At 31.6% G+C, this 21,171-nt stretch overlaps 3 protein-coding genes across 3 annotated transcripts; 2 read left to right on the plus strand and 1 right to left on the minus strand.

Annotated features, from left to right (window-relative positions):
• The first annotated feature begins 2,980 nt into the window (after window positions 1-2,980).
• On the plus strand, window positions 2,981-3,658 carry LOC105765266 (uncharacterized). Its single transcript, XM_012584269.2, has one exon. The coding sequence runs from the start codon at window positions 2,981-2,983 to the stop codon at window positions 3,656-3,658; it is 678 nt and encodes a 225-aa protein (XP_012439723.1).
• Window positions 3,659-7,131: 3,473 nt separating this feature from the next.
• LOC105765267 (probable membrane-associated kinase regulator 2) lies at window positions 7,132-8,971 on the minus strand. Its single transcript, XM_012584270.2, has 2 exons — window positions 7,533-8,971; window positions 7,132-7,446 (listed from the first exon to the last, which is right to left on the minus strand). The coding sequence occupies exons 1-2, from the start codon at window positions 8,722-8,724 to the stop codon at window positions 7,343-7,345; spliced, it is 1,296 nt and encodes a 431-aa protein (XP_012439724.1). The 5' UTR covers window positions 8,725-8,971; the 3' UTR covers window positions 7,132-7,342.
• Window positions 8,972-16,837: 7,866 nt separating this feature from the next.
• On the plus strand, window positions 16,838-19,166 carry LOC105765268 (reticulon-like protein B3). Its single transcript, XM_012584271.2, has 5 exons — window positions 16,838-17,263; window positions 17,942-18,122; window positions 18,217-18,358; window positions 18,559-18,628; window positions 18,715-19,166. Exons 1-5 carry the CDS (start codon window positions 17,074-17,076, stop codon window positions 18,882-18,884), a joined length of 753 nt encoding a protein of 250 aa, XP_012439725.2. The 5' UTR covers window positions 16,838-17,073; the 3' UTR covers window positions 18,885-19,166.
• Window positions 19,167-21,171: the final 2,005 nt, after the last annotated feature.

Consider the following 21,171-nt stretch of genomic DNA (forward strand, 5'->3'; position numbering starts at 1 on the left):
TTTCTATTGTAGTATGTGCTTATTGTGTGAGTTCAACTAGCCTTGTTGGCGTGCAAATAGTGGCCAATTTATTTGCCGTGCAACTTAAGTTGCTCAAACTATCTTCTAACAGTGTTAATCCTTGATATATAGCGGCTTCTTGTGTTACCTCATTGTTCTCCTTGTATATAGTTGATTTTTGCCCTTTTTGGACTTAGGGAGAGAGGTGTGGATTTAGAGAGAAAAGTTGGGTTTAAATTTTCAGTATAGTTTTTAAAATAATTGTAAGTTAATGTTTTAATTAATTATTTATAACTTTTCGAAGTGATTAAAACAGAGATATTTGGATGTAGCTACCTATAAATTTTTAATATGACAGTTATTTGAAGAGGCACGTACAAATCTTGATAAGAAATAATCTTCATATTTAAAAAAAATAGAGATCTCGTTACACACCTAAATAACACAAGTTCAAATCCTATTATTTATATTTCTCATCCCTATTATTGTTTGGATAAAACGAATAAAATAAGATTTGAATGTAACTTTGCAATAACGGGAGTACACTTTGAGATAGAAGTTGTATTGGGTAAACTATCAAAATAGTCACTTTTGTTTACCTCAAGTTACATTTTAGTTATTTATGTTTGAAATGTTACGTTTTAGTCACTTACATTAATGTGTTGTAACATTTTATTCACTGAACTGTTAATTGCGATGTGGCACGTTAAATTATCATTTCAAACAAAAATTTTAGGTTAAATTATACAATCGGTCCCCATATTTTTTTCGTTTAGAGCAATTTAAATTTTTTTCTTTTATGTTCTTTTAACTTTTTTTTCCATTCTCTTCTTTTTCCATCTCTTTTAATTTAGTTTTTCTATGTTTTCCATTTGTTAAAATTAGTCCCTACACTTTTAGTTTTTGAACAATTTAATTTTTTTTCTTTTCCTTTTCTTCTTCCCTTTAGTTTTAACAAATGGAAAATATAGAAAACTATATTAAAAGAGATGGAGAATGAAGGAAATGTGTTGTAACATTTTATTCATTGAATCTGTTAATTGCGATGTGGCACGTTAAATTATCATTTCAAACAAAATTTTAGGTTAAATTATACAATCGGTCCCCATATTTTTTCGTTTAGAGCAATTTAAATTTTTTCTTTTATGTTCTTTTAACTTTTTTTCCATTCTCTTCTTTTTCCATCTCTTTTAATTTAGTTTTTCTATGTTTTCCATTTGTTAAAATTAGTCCCTACACTTTTAGTTTTTGAACAATTTAAATTTTTTCTTTTCCTTTTCTTCTTCCCTTTAGTTTTAACAAATGGAAAATATAGAAAAACTATATTAAAAGAGATGGAGAATGAAGGAAAACAGAGGAAGAAGCATAAGAGAATGAAAAATAAAGTTAAAAAAAAGGAAAGTTAAAAGAACATAAAAGAAAAAAATTAAATTGCTCAAAACAAAAAATATGTGGGGACCAATTGTATAATTTAACCTAAATTTTTTGTTTAAAATGATGATTTAACGTGTCACATAAGTTTACCGTTACACCATTAACGGAAATTAACGGCTCTCAATGCCTAAAATGTTACAACACATTAACGTAAGTGACTGAAACATAATATTTCAAATATAAATAACTAAAATATAATCTGAGTTAAATAAAAATGACTATTTTAATAATTGACCCGGTTGTAATATAAGAAGTTTCTCTCAAAGGGCTTTATATTTTGCTTTATGGTCTCTTTAGACTAGGTATACACACGAAACTTCGGCGAACTTAGCAACGGCCCATTTGGGGTCGTTGTTGCCCCTTTTTCAAGCTAAGAGTACATAATTCCTTGGTGCCCCATGAGTTGGGATATAAAGAAAATTCCATAGACTTAGCTTCTTCTATAATGTTAAGTCAGAGTGTTTAGACTTTAGACCCACCAATTCCTTTTCCTTAACATTTGAAAGGTCGCACCATATTTTTTGGATTGTGATTTTGTTTTCCTTATCTTGTCTAACCAATATTTTAGCCAACACTATTTTAGAGTTTATTCTGTAAAGAAGGTAAAATAAAAAAAATTGATCCTATTTTTTTTTGTTGGATCAGTATTGTTATTTTTAATAGAAGATTATAATTTTAAATTTTTATGACTTTTTGTTATAATTTTTGTTATAATTATTATGATATCTTCATAAATTTAAAAGGGTTTAATTGATTTTTTAAATTTGTTACTAAGGCTTTTTTGACCCTTTAGCCATTTTAGTTACAAAAATTATAATTTACATCCAATAAAAAATACGAGTCAAATTGAATAAATGTGTAAAGGTTGAAGGCTAAATTTATTATTATACATTATGTATAAACACTAATTTTTATCGAAATAACTGTTTTACTCACTAATTTAACGTAAAAAAACTAATTTATTCAATAGAGAACCTTGCTATGGTGTTTCATTCACATCTAAAATGATAATTAATTTTATAAATATCCATATATATATATATATATACAATATAAATTATTAAGTATCGCCCTTTCCTATTACCCCAAAACCCTTGGACACAAAATTCAATGGATTATATTCTTTGAACCCATGTCATGCATATGGTTAATCTTGGAAGACAAAACAACTAATATGAAATAAAAAGAGATATTTTTTTAAAAAAATGAAGAAGAAGAAGGAGGATAGGAGGAAATTTCCTAATTTTTTACTCAAAGGAATTTCTTAAATTGACTGATTTTATTCCATATATTGTTTCAAGGAAGAAGAAAAACAAAGGTCATCGTATTTGATGCGCTATTCAGGTTAGAATTTCTTAAACACTACAGTAGTCTAGACTCGAGACCTTAGAAGCTTGCTAACGCGTTTCAGCAATCTCAATCATGCTTATTTTCCTCACAAATTCTGTAGACCATGTATAAGAATCTAACCCCATTTCCCAAGTATTTATATACATGCTAGTTGCCATTGCCAAGCATCGAAGTCACAGATTCTAAATCCTAGGCAATGGCTGAGCGAGAGCAGGTCAAGCCCTTTGCCTCCGTCACCTTAGGAGGAGTTCGCAGCAGCAGCAGCAGCGACGACGATGAAGCTTTGTCTATGGAAATGCAGCTGAGAAAGAGGAGATATATCCAGTGCTGTGGCTGCATCGCCGCTCTTTTTTTAATCCTAGCCGTCGTAGTTTTAGTCCTGTCTTTCACAGTGTTTCGAATCGGGGACCCATTGATCAGGTTGAATTCTCTAACGATACAGAGCCTGGATATTTCAACAAACGGAAGTTTAAAGACTCATGTGAACTTGACACTTTTAGTTGATGTTTCGGTGAAGAACCCCAACGCGGCAACTTTCAAATTCGATAATGGCTCGACGACGATTTACTACGGTGGCAGGGTGGTGGGCGAGGGCGTCCATTTCCAAGAGAAGATTAAGCCCAGGCGTACGCTGCGGAGGAATGTGACGGTGGAAATAGATCCTGTGAAATTCGTGGTTGTTCCCGGCTTTATCACTGATTTAATGGTTGCTAAGAGATTGAATGTAAGCAGTCATACCAGAATTTCGGGCCGGGTTAATATTATGAACCTCGTTAAAAAGCACGTTGTGGTGAAATTCAGTTGTTCCATGACTGTTAGATTCCCCAGCAATGGCTTTCATGGAGAGAAGTGCAAGCCAGAACTCGATTTCTAAAGTTCATTTATGATGATGATAATTATTTGTTGAAGTTGTGGTTAGGTATGTAGAGAGCACTTGGATTAGTTTGTTGTTTTTAATATGAAACGTACATGTAAAGAGTTAGAAGTAGTGTAAGAAAAAATTCCCAGTTTTTGTTGTTGAATTCTTACTCCTTCAACAATCTCTTTACTGATCGATTTCTGTCATAATAGGAACTACAAGGTTATTGGTCCTTTTCCACGTATGCATGAATCCGGTGATGCTAAATATCCAGCAAGTTTGGTGTAAGAAAACAAAAAAGAATATCAAACTTTAGGCTACACTTAAATTGAATGACGGCCTTGCCATATCCTAAAAATGTAAGAAATGAAATGAGGCTCCATTTTCCTTCATGACCTGCATCCTTCCTTGTCCATAAACAATATTTTGCTTACCAAAAACACAAATACATGGTTTTAATTGAAGTTGTGAGGAAGGGGAGAAAATATTTATACATATAACACTCCTCTGTTTTTTTTTTTTTAAATTTATCTCATTTTTATTTTAATTCCTCAAAATTTTCGACTTTGAGATCTATTTTTAAAACTATATCTTATAAATTAGTTGTTTACACAATTCAATAAACTAGTTTTTAAATATATTTTGAGGTCTTTGAGATTTAATCTTATAACTAGAAATTAGATAAATCTTGGATTGATTTTTATTATTCAAACTTAATCAACACTCATTTTATGGATTATGACTCAAATTGTGAACTCAAGTAATTAAGTAAGATTCTCTTATTTAAAAGATAAAATAATTATGGGTGTTTATTATGAAAATGGATGGTAAGAAATGCCCTTTATATTGACTGTATTGTACTCTTTATAGACATGAAGTTGAGAGGTGGATCTCCTTAAGGTTTTCAGAAAATGTTAATTAAGCATTCTCAAAATTTTAAAAATTTTAATTACACCTCTCGTTTTATTTATTAAATATCTGAACTTTTAAAAATTTGACCAACCCCAAAAGATATCCTAAAATCCGTCATTGATGATTTAAATAACAATGAATAACTCCTACATATGAGGGAAAAAATTCAAACCCTAATTTTCTGTGTCTATATTATTTTTCCTACAATAGTTAACTACCCAAGTTGCATTTAGAGTTTATATCTATCAAGTAAAAATCAGAGATTGACTACAAGTTGACTTAATGATGGGTGAAATTTGTTTTTCTAAGATCTGTTCATGAATTCCAAAAACCAAAGATGAATTGCCTATTCGTTCATGAATCACATCCTGCATGTTTTTTTAGAGTATCTCTGTCCCCTCTTCTGGTCACATTATAACCTAAAATCTGTTCCCTACTATATTTTTAATAATTTTTTAAAATGTAAGCTCATTAAATATATATATTGAGGGGAATCAACTGTATTATATTAAAAGTCAAGGAAACTAAGTTTACTACAAAGAGACAACATTGCAGGACATTAATAATAATTTAATTGCATGTCTAGAATCAATGCTCTTAATTTTTTTACATCAAATATTTAATTCCATTTTTCCTAAACCTTATTTCGAGATCTAAGACTATTTTTATTCAATTATTTACACATGAATTTTCTGGATTTTTATATATTAACCAAGTAACAGTTTGACTAAAACCTTCTTTTCTGGCTATATATGCTATTAGGGATAAACAATAAATTTTCAGTTAAAGGAATGTTTCAATATTAAAAGTATGAAATTAATAAATTTCATAGATTTATATTTAATGGATTAATTCTCTCAAAATAAATTCAGTGGTTTAATAATGCACCTTGGTGGGTAAAAATTAATTTAATAAAAAATAAATATGATTTTAGTTGAAATGGTAAGTTTTGAGATAGCGAAGACATCGTGTTTAAAATATAAACAAATATATATATACCTTAAAAATTGAATTTATTTAATTGTAAAATGAATGAGCTTTTGATAATTTCACAAGTGAGTTGGAATGCAGTTGATGAGTAACATCAACTTGAATACATGAAATAGTTACGATATTAAAATGAAAAAATAAGATTAAATCGTGACTAGAACGAAATTTAAACACATAAATACATCAATTTAAGTTGGTGATGAAGTGTGCATGATAAAATTTAAATGTATAAAAGAAATCAAAATAGAGTTTTAATGAAGTGGTAGATTTAAGGCACTACTAATGGAATGAATTCAAATATTATTATATACACATACATATATATATTGTTTTTCATAAATAAAAATATTAAAATATCCTCAACTTATTCTAAATACAAAAGAATTCTTAAATGATATGCATTTGTAAATGAAATGATGATATAATGTTGTTAAAATTGGTTATATTTTAACGATTGAACGTAATTTAATTCATTAATCATATATATTTAGATATTATTGGTGCATAGTCCAATTTGATAAAATTATGCCTAATAAGTGTTGCCAGAATTTGATAAACTCAGTATTCTTTGTTTCCTTTTTCTTTCAGAAAAAAAGGGAAAAAGAAAGAGAGAGAGAGATTAATAAAAACAACGCAACAGCGTGCTCCCAAGACTCAATTTCAAAGACGCAAGCTTTACTTTGATTAGAAAGGCACATTTACACTTTGTAATATAACTGTTAATACCAGTCAAAGTATTGCTTTTTATTTTAGGTTTTTGAATGTTACTTTCGCTTACTGTTCCGGTATGCAAAAGTTTCAGACACTAAAACCCAAAAGATTGTGGAAACCACATACTTGGGTTATGTTTAGCTTCGTTTTCTATTATGCGGTTCTTACCAATGAATTACAAATTCGTATATAAAATAATAACAGCTTTGAGCAAGAAAAAGTCCTGGGTATGTATAAATTATACATTAACACACAAAAGCTTTCATCTTTTTTCAAAATCCTGTAGTTAAAGATTCTGATTACTGGCCAAAACGACAAAAGGGGTATGCCATTAAAAATCATAGCACTTAGCTGAGTGGCAATGGCAGGGGCACTAAGGGGCTCCGCACTTTGCACATAGCAATCTAGCAGAGCTTTTGTAGGCCCCAAGCCCTGCCGCAAGGAAACAAAATGAATCTCATTGGCTACTTCACAACAACGTAGAAAATTTTAAAGGATGCATCGGCATCCTCACCCTCCATGACTTCTCGAGTTCCAATACCTGGTTAGACCAAAAGCCAAAGAACATATAATATTGTTCATTAGAGAGTCTCCTCCATGACTAAAAAAGATGGATATAATATGATGGGATCTTTGCCATTGTTCCTTCCTGTGAGAAAAGCAAAGCAAATCTCTTTTTTCACTGTTTTGGTCTCCACTTTCCCACTTCTCTGACCACTAAAGACACCATTTAGACCTGACTTTGGGTCCCATAATTGGCAAGTGCAAATAAAAAAGGTACCCACATTATCAAAAACTGAGTTCCAAATTGTTCAACTTCAAGGAGATAAAAAAGAAACATGGAAAATTTTGGTGATAATGATGGAGCCTTGATATCATACAAAGATCTGATTCTTACTTTCACTTTCACAGAAAGAGGAGCTTTACATACAGTAGGGGATAATAGACTAGAGAACAACGATGACTAGCTTATGCCTATGGCTAATTAGTAAAAGGATTAAAAAAAAAACAAATATTTACAGAGATAATCGATCCATTCATTAATGAAGGACAAATTTTTCCCGCTTTTTTCTCTCTTCCCAGTGTTCATGCTTTGGCTTCATCTGGTGATGAGTTTCTTGACAAATTAATTGATTTTTCATGGGATGGGTCACTTACAGACCTTGGCAAAACAGAAGACTCTGAAGAATCTATGGCAGAAAAAATGAAAAATATATATTAAAATTCATTATCAAATAGAACTAACATCGATGAGGTTTTAAATGAAATTATATACCTTGACAGCCATTGAAGGATCTCTTGCAATGTAGGATGGCGCTTTGGATTCCATCTTGCTGTTGCAATAGAGAATCATCTCTCCTCTTAGACAAAGTTGGCGCCGGAGGGGAAGCCGCCACGGCGGAGGAAGCCGATCTACTCTTTCCCAAATGCTTGCAAACCACCCTAAGTCCAGCCGGAATGTTCACCTGCTTGAGGTTCTTCCCACCCTCTGCCTCCACCTGTCCCTTCTCCACCGTCGTTGCCTTACCGGAAGCCGGTTTCTGAGCAGCCGTGGACGGTGGTGTTGCAGCAGGTTTCAAAGAACCCAAGCTCAACTGCCCTGAAAACTTCAACTTCTCGCCGTACCTTCGTGAAACCCGAACGTAAAGCGGCTTAACTTTCTTCAAGTACTTTTGCATGACGTCTTTGGTGAATTTCTTTTCATCGGAAACAGAGTCTTCAGAACTCTGCTGTTTCTGCGACTTGCTGTTGTCTCTGGAGAACAAAGACATTATAGGAACCTCTTCAACCTTAAATTTCACTGTGAAAAGCTTGTTCTTGTTGTTGTTTTCTTCTTGGGTTGTTTCTTGTTTTTTTGTAGTCGTGGGGACTGAAACAGGTCCATTAGCTGAACCCGACTCTGTTTTTTCAGTTGAGTTGAGCTTCGATTTCTTGAACCTTAACAAGAAAACTCGAAACTTGGTGGCCGATTTCAACAATGAAACTGGGAATTGAGGAGGCTTCGATTCCAAACAAGAGTTTGCTTCAATGGGTACCAGCCTTCCTTTAAAGAACAAATCATCTGAAGGAGATAGAGTTAAGTTTGGATCACAAGGGTCGCTGCTTGAACCAGAGGAGAGTGTAAAATTGAACTCTCTATCATCACCATCAGAGCTTCCATCATCAGATTTTGCATCGTCACCATCACTTTGTTCCTCACTTTCATCACCTTCAATATTACCATCTTCATCTTCTTCCTTCTTCTCTTCATTCCCCTCTGTTTCGTCCTCATCAGGAACCGCAAACTCCAAGTCAAAGAAAGGGCCATCATCGTCGTCATCATCATCCGTATCCACCACCTGACGAGTACTCACCGCCGTCACAATCGTAGTCGTGCCGCCGGCTGTGGCTGCAGAACGTGCATTAACACAACCATTACTACCACCACCACCCCCTCTCCAATACTTAAGCAAGCTAAAAGCTTCCATTGTTGGGAGAGCCAGAATAGAGAAAAAAACACACAAAGTTTGAATCTTTGATAACAAAAGAAAGAAAGGAAAAAAAAAAAGGGTTGTCTCTGAAGTGAGATAAAAGTAAACAGGAAGCTTTAGTGTTAATGGGGAAGTACTGAAAATGGTGTTAAAGGTTGAGAAAGAGAGAGAAAATAAAAGAGGGAGAGCATTGCCTTTATTTTGTAATGTATTGTATACGTGGTTGCAGCAACCAACAGGTCAGTCATGTGAGAAAGCAGAGCAGTCTGAAATTTAGACAGAAACAGAAGGCAGAGTTAAAAGACAAAAAAGGTAAGGGAAGTGTGTGTGTGTACGATTGTATACACACACTGTTCGTACTAGTATTAATACAGTGTAAGTGAGTAATTATTACTGTATTTTTGCAGGGAATTAGTTGAGGAAGGTAAGTTCACGTCAGTATTAATATTCATTTGTTACCATCATAATTTTCAAACCTGGAATCATTATGGTAATCATGTGGTTTATGATGTTATTATTCCTCGAAAATATATGAACGCATCTTTAATGAGAAATCACTTTTATTAGTTTTTGTGGACTTCTTTTTGTTGATAAAGCATATTTAATGTTATAATTGCATATTATCTCTATTTGGTGCCCTCTGATCCTATGTTAATTAGGGCACCGACAAAGAAGCTCATTGGGTTCTAATTTAGCAGGCTAATTACTATACACCATAATTATTGATCTTGTTTCATGAAATTTTACTCAAGAAAAAAGGGGAGAAAAAGTGAAAGACCAAGGGCAAGGAGCATCAAGGCACAGTTTTAAGGGGAAAATTAAAAAGGGATAAAGTATTATTTAGCACTTAAATTTGGTAACTCTTTTCACATTAATCCTTAGTTTTTTTTTTCTTTCGTTAGTTTTAAAACTTGGTAAATTTTCTTATTTTGGTAACTAAACTTGAATTCCGTCAAGATATGGTAACATAACACTTTGAGATTATATCATATAATTACCTAAAATTTTTAAATATTTTTTTACTAATTTTCAATATATATTTTTTAATATTTTCAAGTACTAACGTCACACAATATCGGGGTGCCACATTACCACAATCCAAGTTTAGAGATCAAATTTTAAAAAGTTGCTAAGTTTCAAGACTAATGTGACCTAAAAAATTTAAGAACCAAATTGAAAAAAGTTACTAAATTAAGGACTAAATGTTAATTTATCCTAAATTTGAGAGAGAGAGAACCCTAAAAAGGAAAGGTGATTTTGATTCTCGAAGCTATCACCGACTATTGCCTCCACTGAGCTTATCACCTAGAATCCTCAATAAAGAAGTACCTATTTTCGACGTCAAGTATAAATATCGTAAATTTTAATTATTTTAAATTAAGTATGGAGGTGTGGAAAGTTAATCCGATTACCAGATGTTAGAAGAAGAAGAAGATGAATATGATAATACAAATTTAAACATGTTGTTTAAAACGATATATATGGGACATGCAAGTACTGTAATCGATTGAATAATGGACTGAATCCGAGGGGTCCAAACCCCTGCAAGCAGCAGAAGCAAAAAACCCTAACTGTCATTTTACTCGAGTAGTAAAAAAAATTCACGTGGGTGACTAACATGCATGTAGGGGACCTTCCCATACTCCACCTCCGTTTATCCTAACTCTTTCGCTTAGAAGCATTGACCTCCACAGACCCTTTATTTTCTTATTAACAAAATACAGCCATGTTTGCTTACATGAACCGATAAAGACTGGTTCAACGATGGATGATGCATAAATTAAGTTTTGACTGTATGAGAGAATATGAAAGACAAAGACAGATGATTTGATAGCAACCGTCTGATGTGTTGACAACCCCATGCATCAATGAGTTACTTGGAGAAGAAAGGGTCCCATTAAAGTGACTGAGCAACACCCCCTTTAATCTTAAATGTAACGAACTGCCATCTGCCTCCTCCTAGCTAATTAATACCGGTATTAATTATTATTTATTGATTTTTTAATTAGTAACCGGTTAAATGTAAGCTTAATTTATAATTTTACATATTTATTTTCCTTTTTGGATATTTAAATTATTTTGCCTCAATTTGGCATTTAAACTATGTCTTCTTTATATTTGTTTGTTTGTTTTACATATACTTAAAAAAATATAGCCAATCACGTGGTGTTTTTATGTAAAAGATATTGTTTTTGTTAATGGTATATACACATTAAAAAGTATAAAAATGAAAAATATATAAATTTAGAAAAATCTATAAAACTAAAATTTTTAAAAAATACGATAATTAAAAAAATTAATAGTATTATTTAAAAATGTAAAAATTAAAAGTATTTTTTATAAAATTACAAAAATTTTAAAACATAGTTATAAAACTCTAAAAGGTTTTTAAATTTCAAGTTTTTTTTTGCAATTACTTGAAATTTAAATATATTTTTTAATTTTTATATATTATTTTGACTTTTAAAATTTATAATTATATGTTTTAGAATTTAGAATTTTACTTTTATTTTTAATCTTTTTTTCAAAATCTTTTATATATTATATATGATTTATTTACATTTTTAATTAATACAATATATAATACAAAAAAGGACGCGTGGCATGCCCTAATAGCGCCATGTGGATAGTCAATACTGATCAATGGTCGGTTAAAGTCAAAAATAATTTTAATATTTAAACATTTAATTTTATAATATTTTATTTTTTAAATTTAAATTTCATATTTTTATTTTAAATAAATTTTTTCATTGGCCAAAACATGTCGAATGACACTTTTTCATTAGCTAAAATTATCTAATAGTTGTTTTTAACGTGGGTTACAAGATGAATGAAATACTTTATATATCTAATTGATAAAAGAATTAATTACTGTTGTTTGATAGAAAAAGGAAAATTAAACTGTAAAAGGATTTTATGATTAAAAAGGCAAGATGTGTATTTAATATTTAAATCTAATTTAGAAGGGAAGTGGCCTAGACTGCAAGCAATCCTTTTGGACTTTTCTGAAGGGCCGCATTCCAACAACTCAAGTAAATTAAAGACGGAACTAGTCAGCACCAATTAATAAAATCTTCAAATGCTATTATATTAAGTTATTAGCGCAGTGAGGTGGTAAACATTCTTCATCATTAGGCCATCACATGGAGTTATAAGACATCATTGTTAAAGCCTTACTCGGATAAATATTGTAACAATTAAAGGTGTTAATTATTAGGTTTGCATGAGAGCTCCTTTTATTTTTATTGATTATTAATTTTGAAGTTATAATTATAATAAATTAATCATGATTTTAATTTAAATTAACTTCACCACACATTATTTCTATAAACGGAACTCAGAATTTAAAATTTCAAAACTTTCAAGGGAGTGTTTATAAATCTGATTGTATAGCATTATGGCTTTAAATTGGTTGCATTATAGGAGTAGAGTCACCTTTTACTTTAGTTTAGAAAAGGGATGTTATCCACTAAAAATCCCATAATTTCCTAACTATTTGTCTTGTTTATTGGAGGCAAATGTCCAATAGCTTCATACCCCACCCCCCCCCCCCCACTTTCATTTGTATTTGCATTAATAAATCACTCCAAACTTTAGGAAAACAATGGTTTCTTCAAACCATATATTTTATGTTGGTAATGAATCAAAGCTTTGGCATTTTTTAGTGCCATTGCTTTGCTTCTATGATCCAAAGAAAAAGCATTTGTCGTTTACGCTTAACATGTTTAACGTTAATAGATTTAGTATTAAAAATTGATAATGATTCACGTAACAATTTTGAGAGTCGTTTAAAATTATTCCGATGAAGTTACCTTATGGAACAATTTGTAAAAGAATTATGTTGATCCCTTTTTTAATGTGAGTCCTTACAGGTTTCAACATATATGGTCCTTCTGGCTATGACTGGGAAGCTTTTAAGAATGAATTGACAAACTCAAGCGGCTTCTATCTTCCTCAAACTTCCCAATTTGTTAATGAAGGTGCTGAAGAAGTGAATCTTGTAGGTAGATGGTGCACTTGAGATTTTTCAAGAGGATGTTGCTGCTACTGCCACTGATGTTATGCTGTTGAAGGGAATATTATTATGAGCCATCCTCCTAAAAATGTGGCATCTATTGAAAAAGGGATCTCCCAAGGAATATAGGGGCCAAACACTTATAATAAATTTTTATATCGATGAGACTTTTTGTATCTTTCGTTGTTTTGTTCTTATAAACGATACTAATTATTGATGCAAGATTTGATGTTAGAGGTTAATGACGGTTCACGTGAGGGTGTTGAGCTATGTTAATGAATTTAGAAATGAATATAAGATTAAGAAGGTTCGACAGAGTTTTCATTTCGTGAAGTGGTGTTTTGGAGTTGTTTGTGCAATGAATAAAACTTATACAGTCAATAGGCTTGATGTGGGTCTCCCCAACAAATGTCTTATGAGTTAGCAATTAAGTCATCCTAGACTTTCTTTTACGTGTATTTAGATGTGATTGTAGTACTTTTATTGTCTAGCTATGAAACCACAAGTGGATCTTAATGTAACTTAGTAATGATTAGCGTGCTAAACATATAAGAGATAAGTGTTACTAAAAGTTAAGTAACTATTCCTCAAAATCATACAAGTGAAATAGCTATTTCGTTCTGAGTTGCACCAACTCTTCCTTGTATTTTTCTCTGATCAATTGACTTAACAACAACACTTGAAATCCAAATTTTAAGCACTTGTATTGAATTGAATGCTCCTACGTCACTCCTATAGTTGCAGAATCTTTTTTTTCCTTTGGCCCAAACCACGCCATTTTCTAAGCCGCAGCCCAATATTCTGACTTTTATATAGCCCAGAAGAATGGCCCAAAATGCAAGTTTTTCTCCATTTTTCATTTACAAAACTAAAACTATTCTTGCACCATCGTCTGCATTATTGCCAGCAATTTTTTTGTGTCACAATCCTTTACATGTATATTAGCTGAAGTTTTTTCTTTTAATTTTTATCTGGAACTGTGTCTAAGTACAAGCTGCTATTATGAAGCCAGTTAAAGAAGGGGCTATTTATGTTCTTTGCGTTGCTTTTTTCTTTACAGCATCAAATGAGGTAAATTTTAATGCTACCCTACTAGACTTTTTCCTCTACCAGTTTGGCTTTTTGCTGTACCTATTTTAGTTTGTTTGGTATTGTAGGGCCATCCAATACTTTAGCTTCTCTTTCTTTGTACTATACAACCATAAATTGAATAAAAAGAAGTTTATGAGTGAAGAATTGAACTTTTGGAATCTAAGGAATTTTATCATGCATTAAACAACTTTAAAAAAGGATTATAATATGGTCTACTAGCCACAAAAAAGCTTTGGAAATATGGTCAATCTGTTATAATGCACTTTCTTTCAGGTCTATGAAAGTAATAAATATATATATTTAGATCGTACAATGGTAATTAACTGGCACCTTGAGAGTGGGATTATTCTGTTGATTATCAGAAAGGTTATTATTTTGGCTATGGAGAAAGAAAAAAAAAAGAGAATTTGGATGGAATGATTTGAGTGACAGGTGAAATGCTACTTACTGGTTAGTTTCATGTATGCTTAGCCTATGTTTGAAGTTATGTTCAGCCTACATAGCAACTAATGACTAAAGTGATATAGGAAACAATTGTTTTTCTAGGAGATCATCATGATGCTGATGATTATTGACTAATGACATGCCTGCATGCTACAAGTGGACGAATGAATACCCAAATTACAAATTTTGGGTTCTCTTCACCCAATCATTGTGAAAATGAAAACGTGGGTGATGCAAGATCAGGGCTTACCATCTATACACCATATTATGTCAATGTATATATGTGTGCAGAAATTCATCAGCTTTACTTTCTGTTTCTTCCACTTTGACGTTGTTTAGCAAGCTTGAAAAGTTACTACACACTGGCTGGGAGGGCTTCTTCCCCATGCATTTGGACTAGGTTCATATCTTAGAATTATCACACTATTAAGAGGGCTTTACCTGAATACTATCCCAACCTAAATAGGATTAGTCTCAGACTGTACAACAGATGAGGACACCTATGGTTAACAAAAAAATACTGGTACAAATGGTTTCTAACATTTTAGTTCTAAGGAGGCACATGACCTGCCAGTTCCACTAGGGCGACCTCTTGTGCTTGTGTCTCATGTTTGTTAAATTGATGGACTCACTGATATCGGTACTGTTAGTCTTTTACATTTCAAATTCAACTTAAGTTTCACAAATTACAAAAACCCCATATGTATGTATGTATGTATGAATGTAAGGCTTCTTTCTGCGAATTCATACTTTGATTGGTTAGCAGGAACCAGAAATAGGAGTATCATGAGTTCATAACATTACATTTTTTCATATTCATCCCCCCATGAGAGGGTCATCATTTGGGTTGAAAAGCACAGATATGGTAGCCCCTGGGCTGAACCTACTTCCTTTTTCTACAAGTTATGAATTATGATATTAATCCTATTAGTTGGGAGCTGGAAATGGACACCATGTGTCACTTCTTTCTTGCTTGGGGTACAGTACTCATGAACTGTGTGCACCTTTTATCAAGGCTTTGTCATATAGAAGCTGGAAGTAGGGTCATCAATATCATGTCAAAGATGATTAATAATTTCCTAATCCTAAATCAATTTTTTTTTTAAATTCAAACTTTAAACATTGCAATCTTGTAAAGAGTTTTGACGGTTAGATGTCGGTGTTTTACAAGTTTTGATGCTTTTTTTTTATCATCACATCTTTGTCTCCTGTATAAGCTTTTGTTAGCTTCCATTTGGGAAAGTATATTTGTTCTTCATCTGGCCCCATAAGGAAAACTCCTTTTGTATAGCTATTTGGATGATGGTGTAAGCCTGTAAGGACAATGATGCATATATGTTTCATACATCATAATATGGCTAGGTTTCTGTATGTACAAACTAAACTGCTGGGATATAGCTTTACCTTCAAATTTTTATTTTAAAATGGCTAAATATTTATGGAAGTCCATACTCCATATATAGTGGATGAATCTAAAGTGTTTAGCAGCAGAAGAACCTGTTGTGACCTTGAATTTTGTTTGTGGAATATGTGCCAACCAACCAATTCATACTTTTTGCTATAAAATTTCTCTTCTTTTTTTTTTGGTTTCCTAACGAACACATGCCCAACATCGTAGAACTTATCCCACCTCCGTTTTTGACAATTTTTAATCTATGGATGCATGAGGGGTTTTTTCAAGAGGTAGGAAGAGTACTTTATCATTTTACTTGTAATATTTAAGAAATTATCAATTTTTTTAAGAGGTAGTATTAATGCACTTTTGAGAGAATGGGTTCCAATTTTAGAGAAACATTATTAAGGGAGATTATCACAAATCCCAAAAATAAATTGTAAAAATATTAAAAATTTCTTTTGAAAAAAAGATATGTAGTAGTATTTCAACTTCTGAAATTAAAATTTTCAATTGGCATTGCTTTACAATGATGAGTTTAATTTGGTTGGATTGAATTTTTAAAATTTTTGAAAATTCTTGATTTTATTTTTTATGTTAATTTTGGGTTTTAAATTTTTCTTTTCTTTTTTTACTTAATTTTCAAAATGGATTTTTGATGGCTTTTTGAACATTATTCGAACCCATACCAACAAGCTTATATTAGGTACTATTATTAGTCTGCATTTTTATAGGTAGCCATGTACATGTAAATTTCATTAATAATATTTTGTTGAAACATCTAGATATCGTTTTATTTATTTTTGGTGGAAGGCACATCACGCCAAATTAACTGATACTCAATTTCAAAAAATTTATTTTCTAATTTAAGTTTAAATAAATAATTTAAAAATATTTATATTTTAATCATAAAATAATAAAAGTTCTCACCATTTTGCTTAACAATTAAGGATTTTTCTTAGCTGCCCACAATATTAATATGACTTACTTACCTATCATCACAAATCAACAAGACCGACGAAACTCCACGTGTCGTAATAATAACAGTTTGGCTGCGTCATTCTCGAAGGTCTCCGTCAACATTAAACGGCCGTTAATCCTCGAACCTATAAAAACATATTAAAACGTAAATTCCTCATTCATTTTATTATCATTTTTTCACCTGCTCCACTTCGCTTCGGTTTCTTCCGAACCTCCACGTTCGGGTTCCAAACCTATAAACGGTCCAGATCAAAACCTTCCATTTAGTGGTCCAGACTAAATCGAACGTGTACGCTCTCTATTTAGCCGCAAAAAAGGTCTCGAGCTTAAGAAAGAGCGCTACAAAAATCTTTCATTTCTCGGGTCTTTTTCGGGGTTCTCTCTTTTTTTTTTCGTCGGATCTTCAACACTTTTTTCAAAAATGGCTGAGCACGAAGAGAAGAAGCACGAGGAATCGTTGATGGACAGGATAGCAGAGAAGATCCAAGCTCATGATTCGTCGTCATCGGATTCCGATAATGACAAGCCATCGGAATCGACGATCAAGGCCAAGGTCTTCCGTCTTTTTGGAAGAGAAAAGCCCGTTCACCACGTTCTCGGTGGAGGCAAACGTATGTAACAATAACCCTTCATTTTTTTTCAAGAAAATTGTTTTGTTGATGCAAGTATCATCTATATATTGATGGTACAAAAGATCTGCTAGGACTCTGCCATGAAGCGCTTACCCGCTCTCCAAAGCGTGAGCTAGAGCTTGGCATCGCACTTTGTTTAGAGGGAAAAAAAAGCATATAAAGTATGAACCTTGTTTATGAAGTTAGAATCGTTTCCCTTAAGCATCAGCCTTTTAGTGAACACCAGTGTCTGTTAAGGGCAATACACAGATCACCGATGCCATTGTTGGTGAATTAACATTATTGATGCAAGTGCTGTTGGGATTTGGGAATGCGTCGTTCTTCACTCTTTTTTTTTTCTAATATAATACCGGAGCTTTCAATTTTGATGAATTGATGTTGTTTGAGCTTAATTTTGGTTTGATCTGTTAATTGTTTGTTTTGGCATTGAAATAAAAATTAGGGTATTTCTAGATCTTCCACTGAATTGATGCAATTGGTTCTAGTAAAGTTTACTCTTTTGATTTATAACAGCGAAAAAAATTCTGGGTTTATATTAAAAGTTTGAGAACATAGTAGTATTCATTATCAATAACCTTCCCCTATGATAATATTTTGATATTTTTAATCTTACCTTTTTAGTGTAATTTGTTAATGATGCCTATGTATGTGTAACAGCGGCTGACATTTTCCTTTGGAGGAACAAAAAGATATCGGCAGGAGCGCTCGGTGTGGCAACCGTGATATGGATTTTGTTTGAAATGCTCGAATACCACCTTCTAACACTAGTGTGTCATTTGTTGATACTTGCTCTTGCATTACTCTTCTTGTGGTCAAATGCTGCTACCTTCGTTAACAAGTAAGTGGTTGAATTTTGTTGTTTGCTCTCGGCCGTTGGGTTTAACTTTGGATCCAGTTTTCTTTTTACTCACAGTAATGTTACTTTTGATTAGGTCTCCACCACGCATCCCTGAAGTTCAAATTCCTAAGGACCCAGTTATGGAGTTTGCTCAGGCACTTCGGTTTGAGATCAACCGGGCTTTTGCTGTCCTACGGGATATTGCATCAGGAAGAGATCTCAAGAAGTTCCTATCTGTATGTGGTTTACTTGTACCTAGTGGTTATCTTTTCTGTTTGATCACTTGCAGATTATTCATCTGATTTGCAATTAAGATAGTGATACAATAGTTACTTAGTTTGCTTTGTTCTGATCATTTTATTCATATGAAGACTTTTTTTGAGCTACGCTATCATGCATTTGAGAATCATATTGGAACCGGATTCTGATTGTTTAGGTGATCGCCGGCTTATGGATCTTGTCTATTGTCGGAAGTTGGTGCAACTTCTTAACACTGTTTTACATAGGTATTGAAGTTTCCTTCATTTGCTTTGTCTTTTCCCCCCTATATACATGTTGGTTTCCTGATTTTGTTTTAATGGTTTTGCAATAGTCTTCGTACTTCTTCACACGGTACCCGTGCTATACGAGAAATACGAGGACAAGGTGGACCCATTTGCTGAGAAAGCAATGCATGAGATTAAGAAGCAGTATGCAGTGTTTGATGCAAAGGTTCTAAGGAAGATTCCAAGGGGACCATTAAAGGAGAAAAAGAAGGATTAGATTTACTGGCCAAGAGGGTTTCTGACATACATTTGGTAGCTGCCTTCCGTGAAAATGTGTTATTTACTATATATCCTGTATCAGTTAGAACCCTGTTTTAATCTTTTTTCGGTTTTAGTACACAATGGGTTCAAAAAGTTTGATGAATTTGGCATCTTTTGTTTCTAAATCTTGTTTAGTTGTTTTTTGATATGGATCCATATGCTATGTGACGATATGTTATCATATTGCATGTTGGTTGGAATACATTGAGTTGAAAGTTTTTTCAACTTGCGTTGTATATCTTTTCAGAATGATCGAGTTTGCCTTGTGATTGTGACTTCTAATAGTTCTTAAACTTCTGTTCCATCCTTTAAAAGCAAAGTATGCATATGGGCCGAGAAAGCAATGCATGAGATTAAGAAGCAGTATGCAGCGTTTGATGCAAAGGTTCTAAGATTCCAAGGGGACCCATTAAAGGAAAAAAATAGATTTACTGGCCAAGATGTTCTTTCTGATGTGCATTTGGTAGCTGCCTTCAAGCTTCTGTTAGATTGACTTTTGTTTGTGTTAAAATATAGAGTAAATTTTTTAATCTAATTTTCTACTTTTTATTTTAAAGAATTTTATTTTTTTTAATTTAAAAGTTCAGGTCCAGTTTTTATCTCCATTAAAATTTTTCTATTAAAAATAATCTTAAAAACACTTATTAGGATTTTTCTTAAAATATTCATTTAAAATCATCATGATAAAATATTTTTTCATGTTGGAATACTGTTATTGACAAAATTTAATGTTAACATTTTGATTGAAATAGTAATATAACTATTTAGATTAACTAGTGACATCATAAAATAGATAGTCTAAATTATGTCAACAATGAAAGTATATAGATTAAATCTCAAGTTTCATTGAAGTTTAGTGGTCAAATTTTATATCTTATAATGTTAAAAGGGCAACGTAAATATAAAAGAAATGAGAAGCTACGTACCCACCTCTAAAACTTAGTATATTCAAATTATATGCAATCACGTAATGTTTTTCCGAAATTATATACAACCACATAATGTTTTACCCGAAAAGTTAATGATGTTAACGATTTAGATTAATTAATAGTATTATAAAATACAATGACAAAATTATGGTAAAATTAATGCATATAGATTTAGGCATATCAGAAGAAGTAAAACTAAAATTTAATAAAATGAGAAAAGAAAAACGAGTATAGTGGGCGGTGTATACATGTCAGCACTTCTCTTATATATATTATTTGTTTTATTGAGTTGGTGTTACCTCAACTTGATCACCAACTCGGTTATGAAAATTATAGAAATGTCCTTCGTAATTAAAATAGATCATATTATTTGAGGGTATTTTAATCTTTTCATTTTAATAAAATTCAATAAAATATACATAAGGTAGAATTTGAACTCACATCATTTGCATCAATATAACCTTAAATTTACCACTCAATCAAAACTTCATTTTGATATATTCTTATTTTAATATGCACAAATTATTATTTGCATCAGTTGTATATATTAATAATTTTGTTAATTGAGTTAGTGACTAACTCACAATTGATGACAATGCTAAGATAAATAATTGTAGTATATTTAGTACTGTTTATCTTATTATTTATGTGTTTAAATTTCGTTTTAATCATAATTTAATTCATTATTTTATTTTAATATCGTATATTTTTCATATGTTATTATGATTAATTAGTTTTAAACCACACGTTTCATAATTTATTGTACGTTATTTTTAAACACACATCTATGTTTTGAATTCGTGGTTTCCACATAAAAACGCGTGTGGTAAGATTTCTAGTATATATAAACTAGTTTACATACCCACGCGAAGCTCGGATTCATTATGCATATTCATTTATAATTTATTTATATCTATTTATGAAAAATAGTTTAAATAAAAATAATAAATGAATGATAATTCTAGATTTAAAAAAATTAAGGAATGTATTTTTAGATAAATAAAATATTTTTAAAATTTCAAAATAAATTTGGATACATATATATATTTAATAATTTTAAAATATATATATTTGATAAGTTAATAGATAAGTTTTATTAAGATAAATCTTGTTTTTGAAAAAATTCAAAATTTTAGATTTTTATAATGAAAATTGGAATGCAAAATTTTATTTTATTTTCTTAAAAGTAATATATTTTAAATCATATAATCAACACATAAAAATTAATATTTGTTTTGAAAAGATCAATTAATAAAATATTTTTGAAAAACAAAACCATATATCGGTCTGAACTTTGCTGTGTATGAATCTCTA

Source organism: Gossypium raimondii, chromosome 12, assembly GCF_025698545.1.
Source record: "Gossypium raimondii isolate GPD5lz chromosome 12, ASM2569854v1, whole genome shotgun sequence".
Lineage (NCBI taxonomy): Eukaryota > Viridiplantae > Streptophyta > Magnoliopsida > Malvales > Malvaceae > Gossypium > Gossypium raimondii.

What these genes read in the sequence shown, in the direction of transcription:
- LOC105765268 (XM_012584271.2), top strand. Translation starts at nt 17,074, where the DNA reads ATGGCTGAGCACGAAGAGAAGAAGCACGAGGAATCGTTGATGGACAGG. An exon ending in CGTTCTCGGTGGAGGCAAAC is followed by an intron (nt 17,264 to 17,941) that starts GTATGTAACAAT and finishes TATGTGTAACAG; the next exon opens with CGGCTGACATTTTCCTTTGG. An exon ending in GCTGCTACCTTCGTTAACAA is followed by an intron (nt 18,123 to 18,216) that starts GTAAGTGGTTGA and finishes ACTTTTGATTAG; the next exon opens with GTCTCCACCACGCATCCCTG.
- LOC105765267 (XM_012584270.2), bottom strand. Translation starts at nt 8,724, where the DNA reads ATGGAAGCTTTTAGCTTGCTTAAGTATTGGAGAGGGGGTGGTGGTGGT. An exon ending in ATCCTTCAATGGCTGTCAAG is followed by an intron (nt 7,447 to 7,532) that starts GTATATAATTTC and finishes TTTCTGCCATAG; the next exon opens with ATTCTTCAGAGTCTTCTGTT.
- LOC105765266 (XM_012584269.2), top strand. Translation starts at nt 2,981, where the DNA reads ATGGCTGAGCGAGAGCAGGTCAAGCCCTTTGCCTCCGTCACCTTAGGA.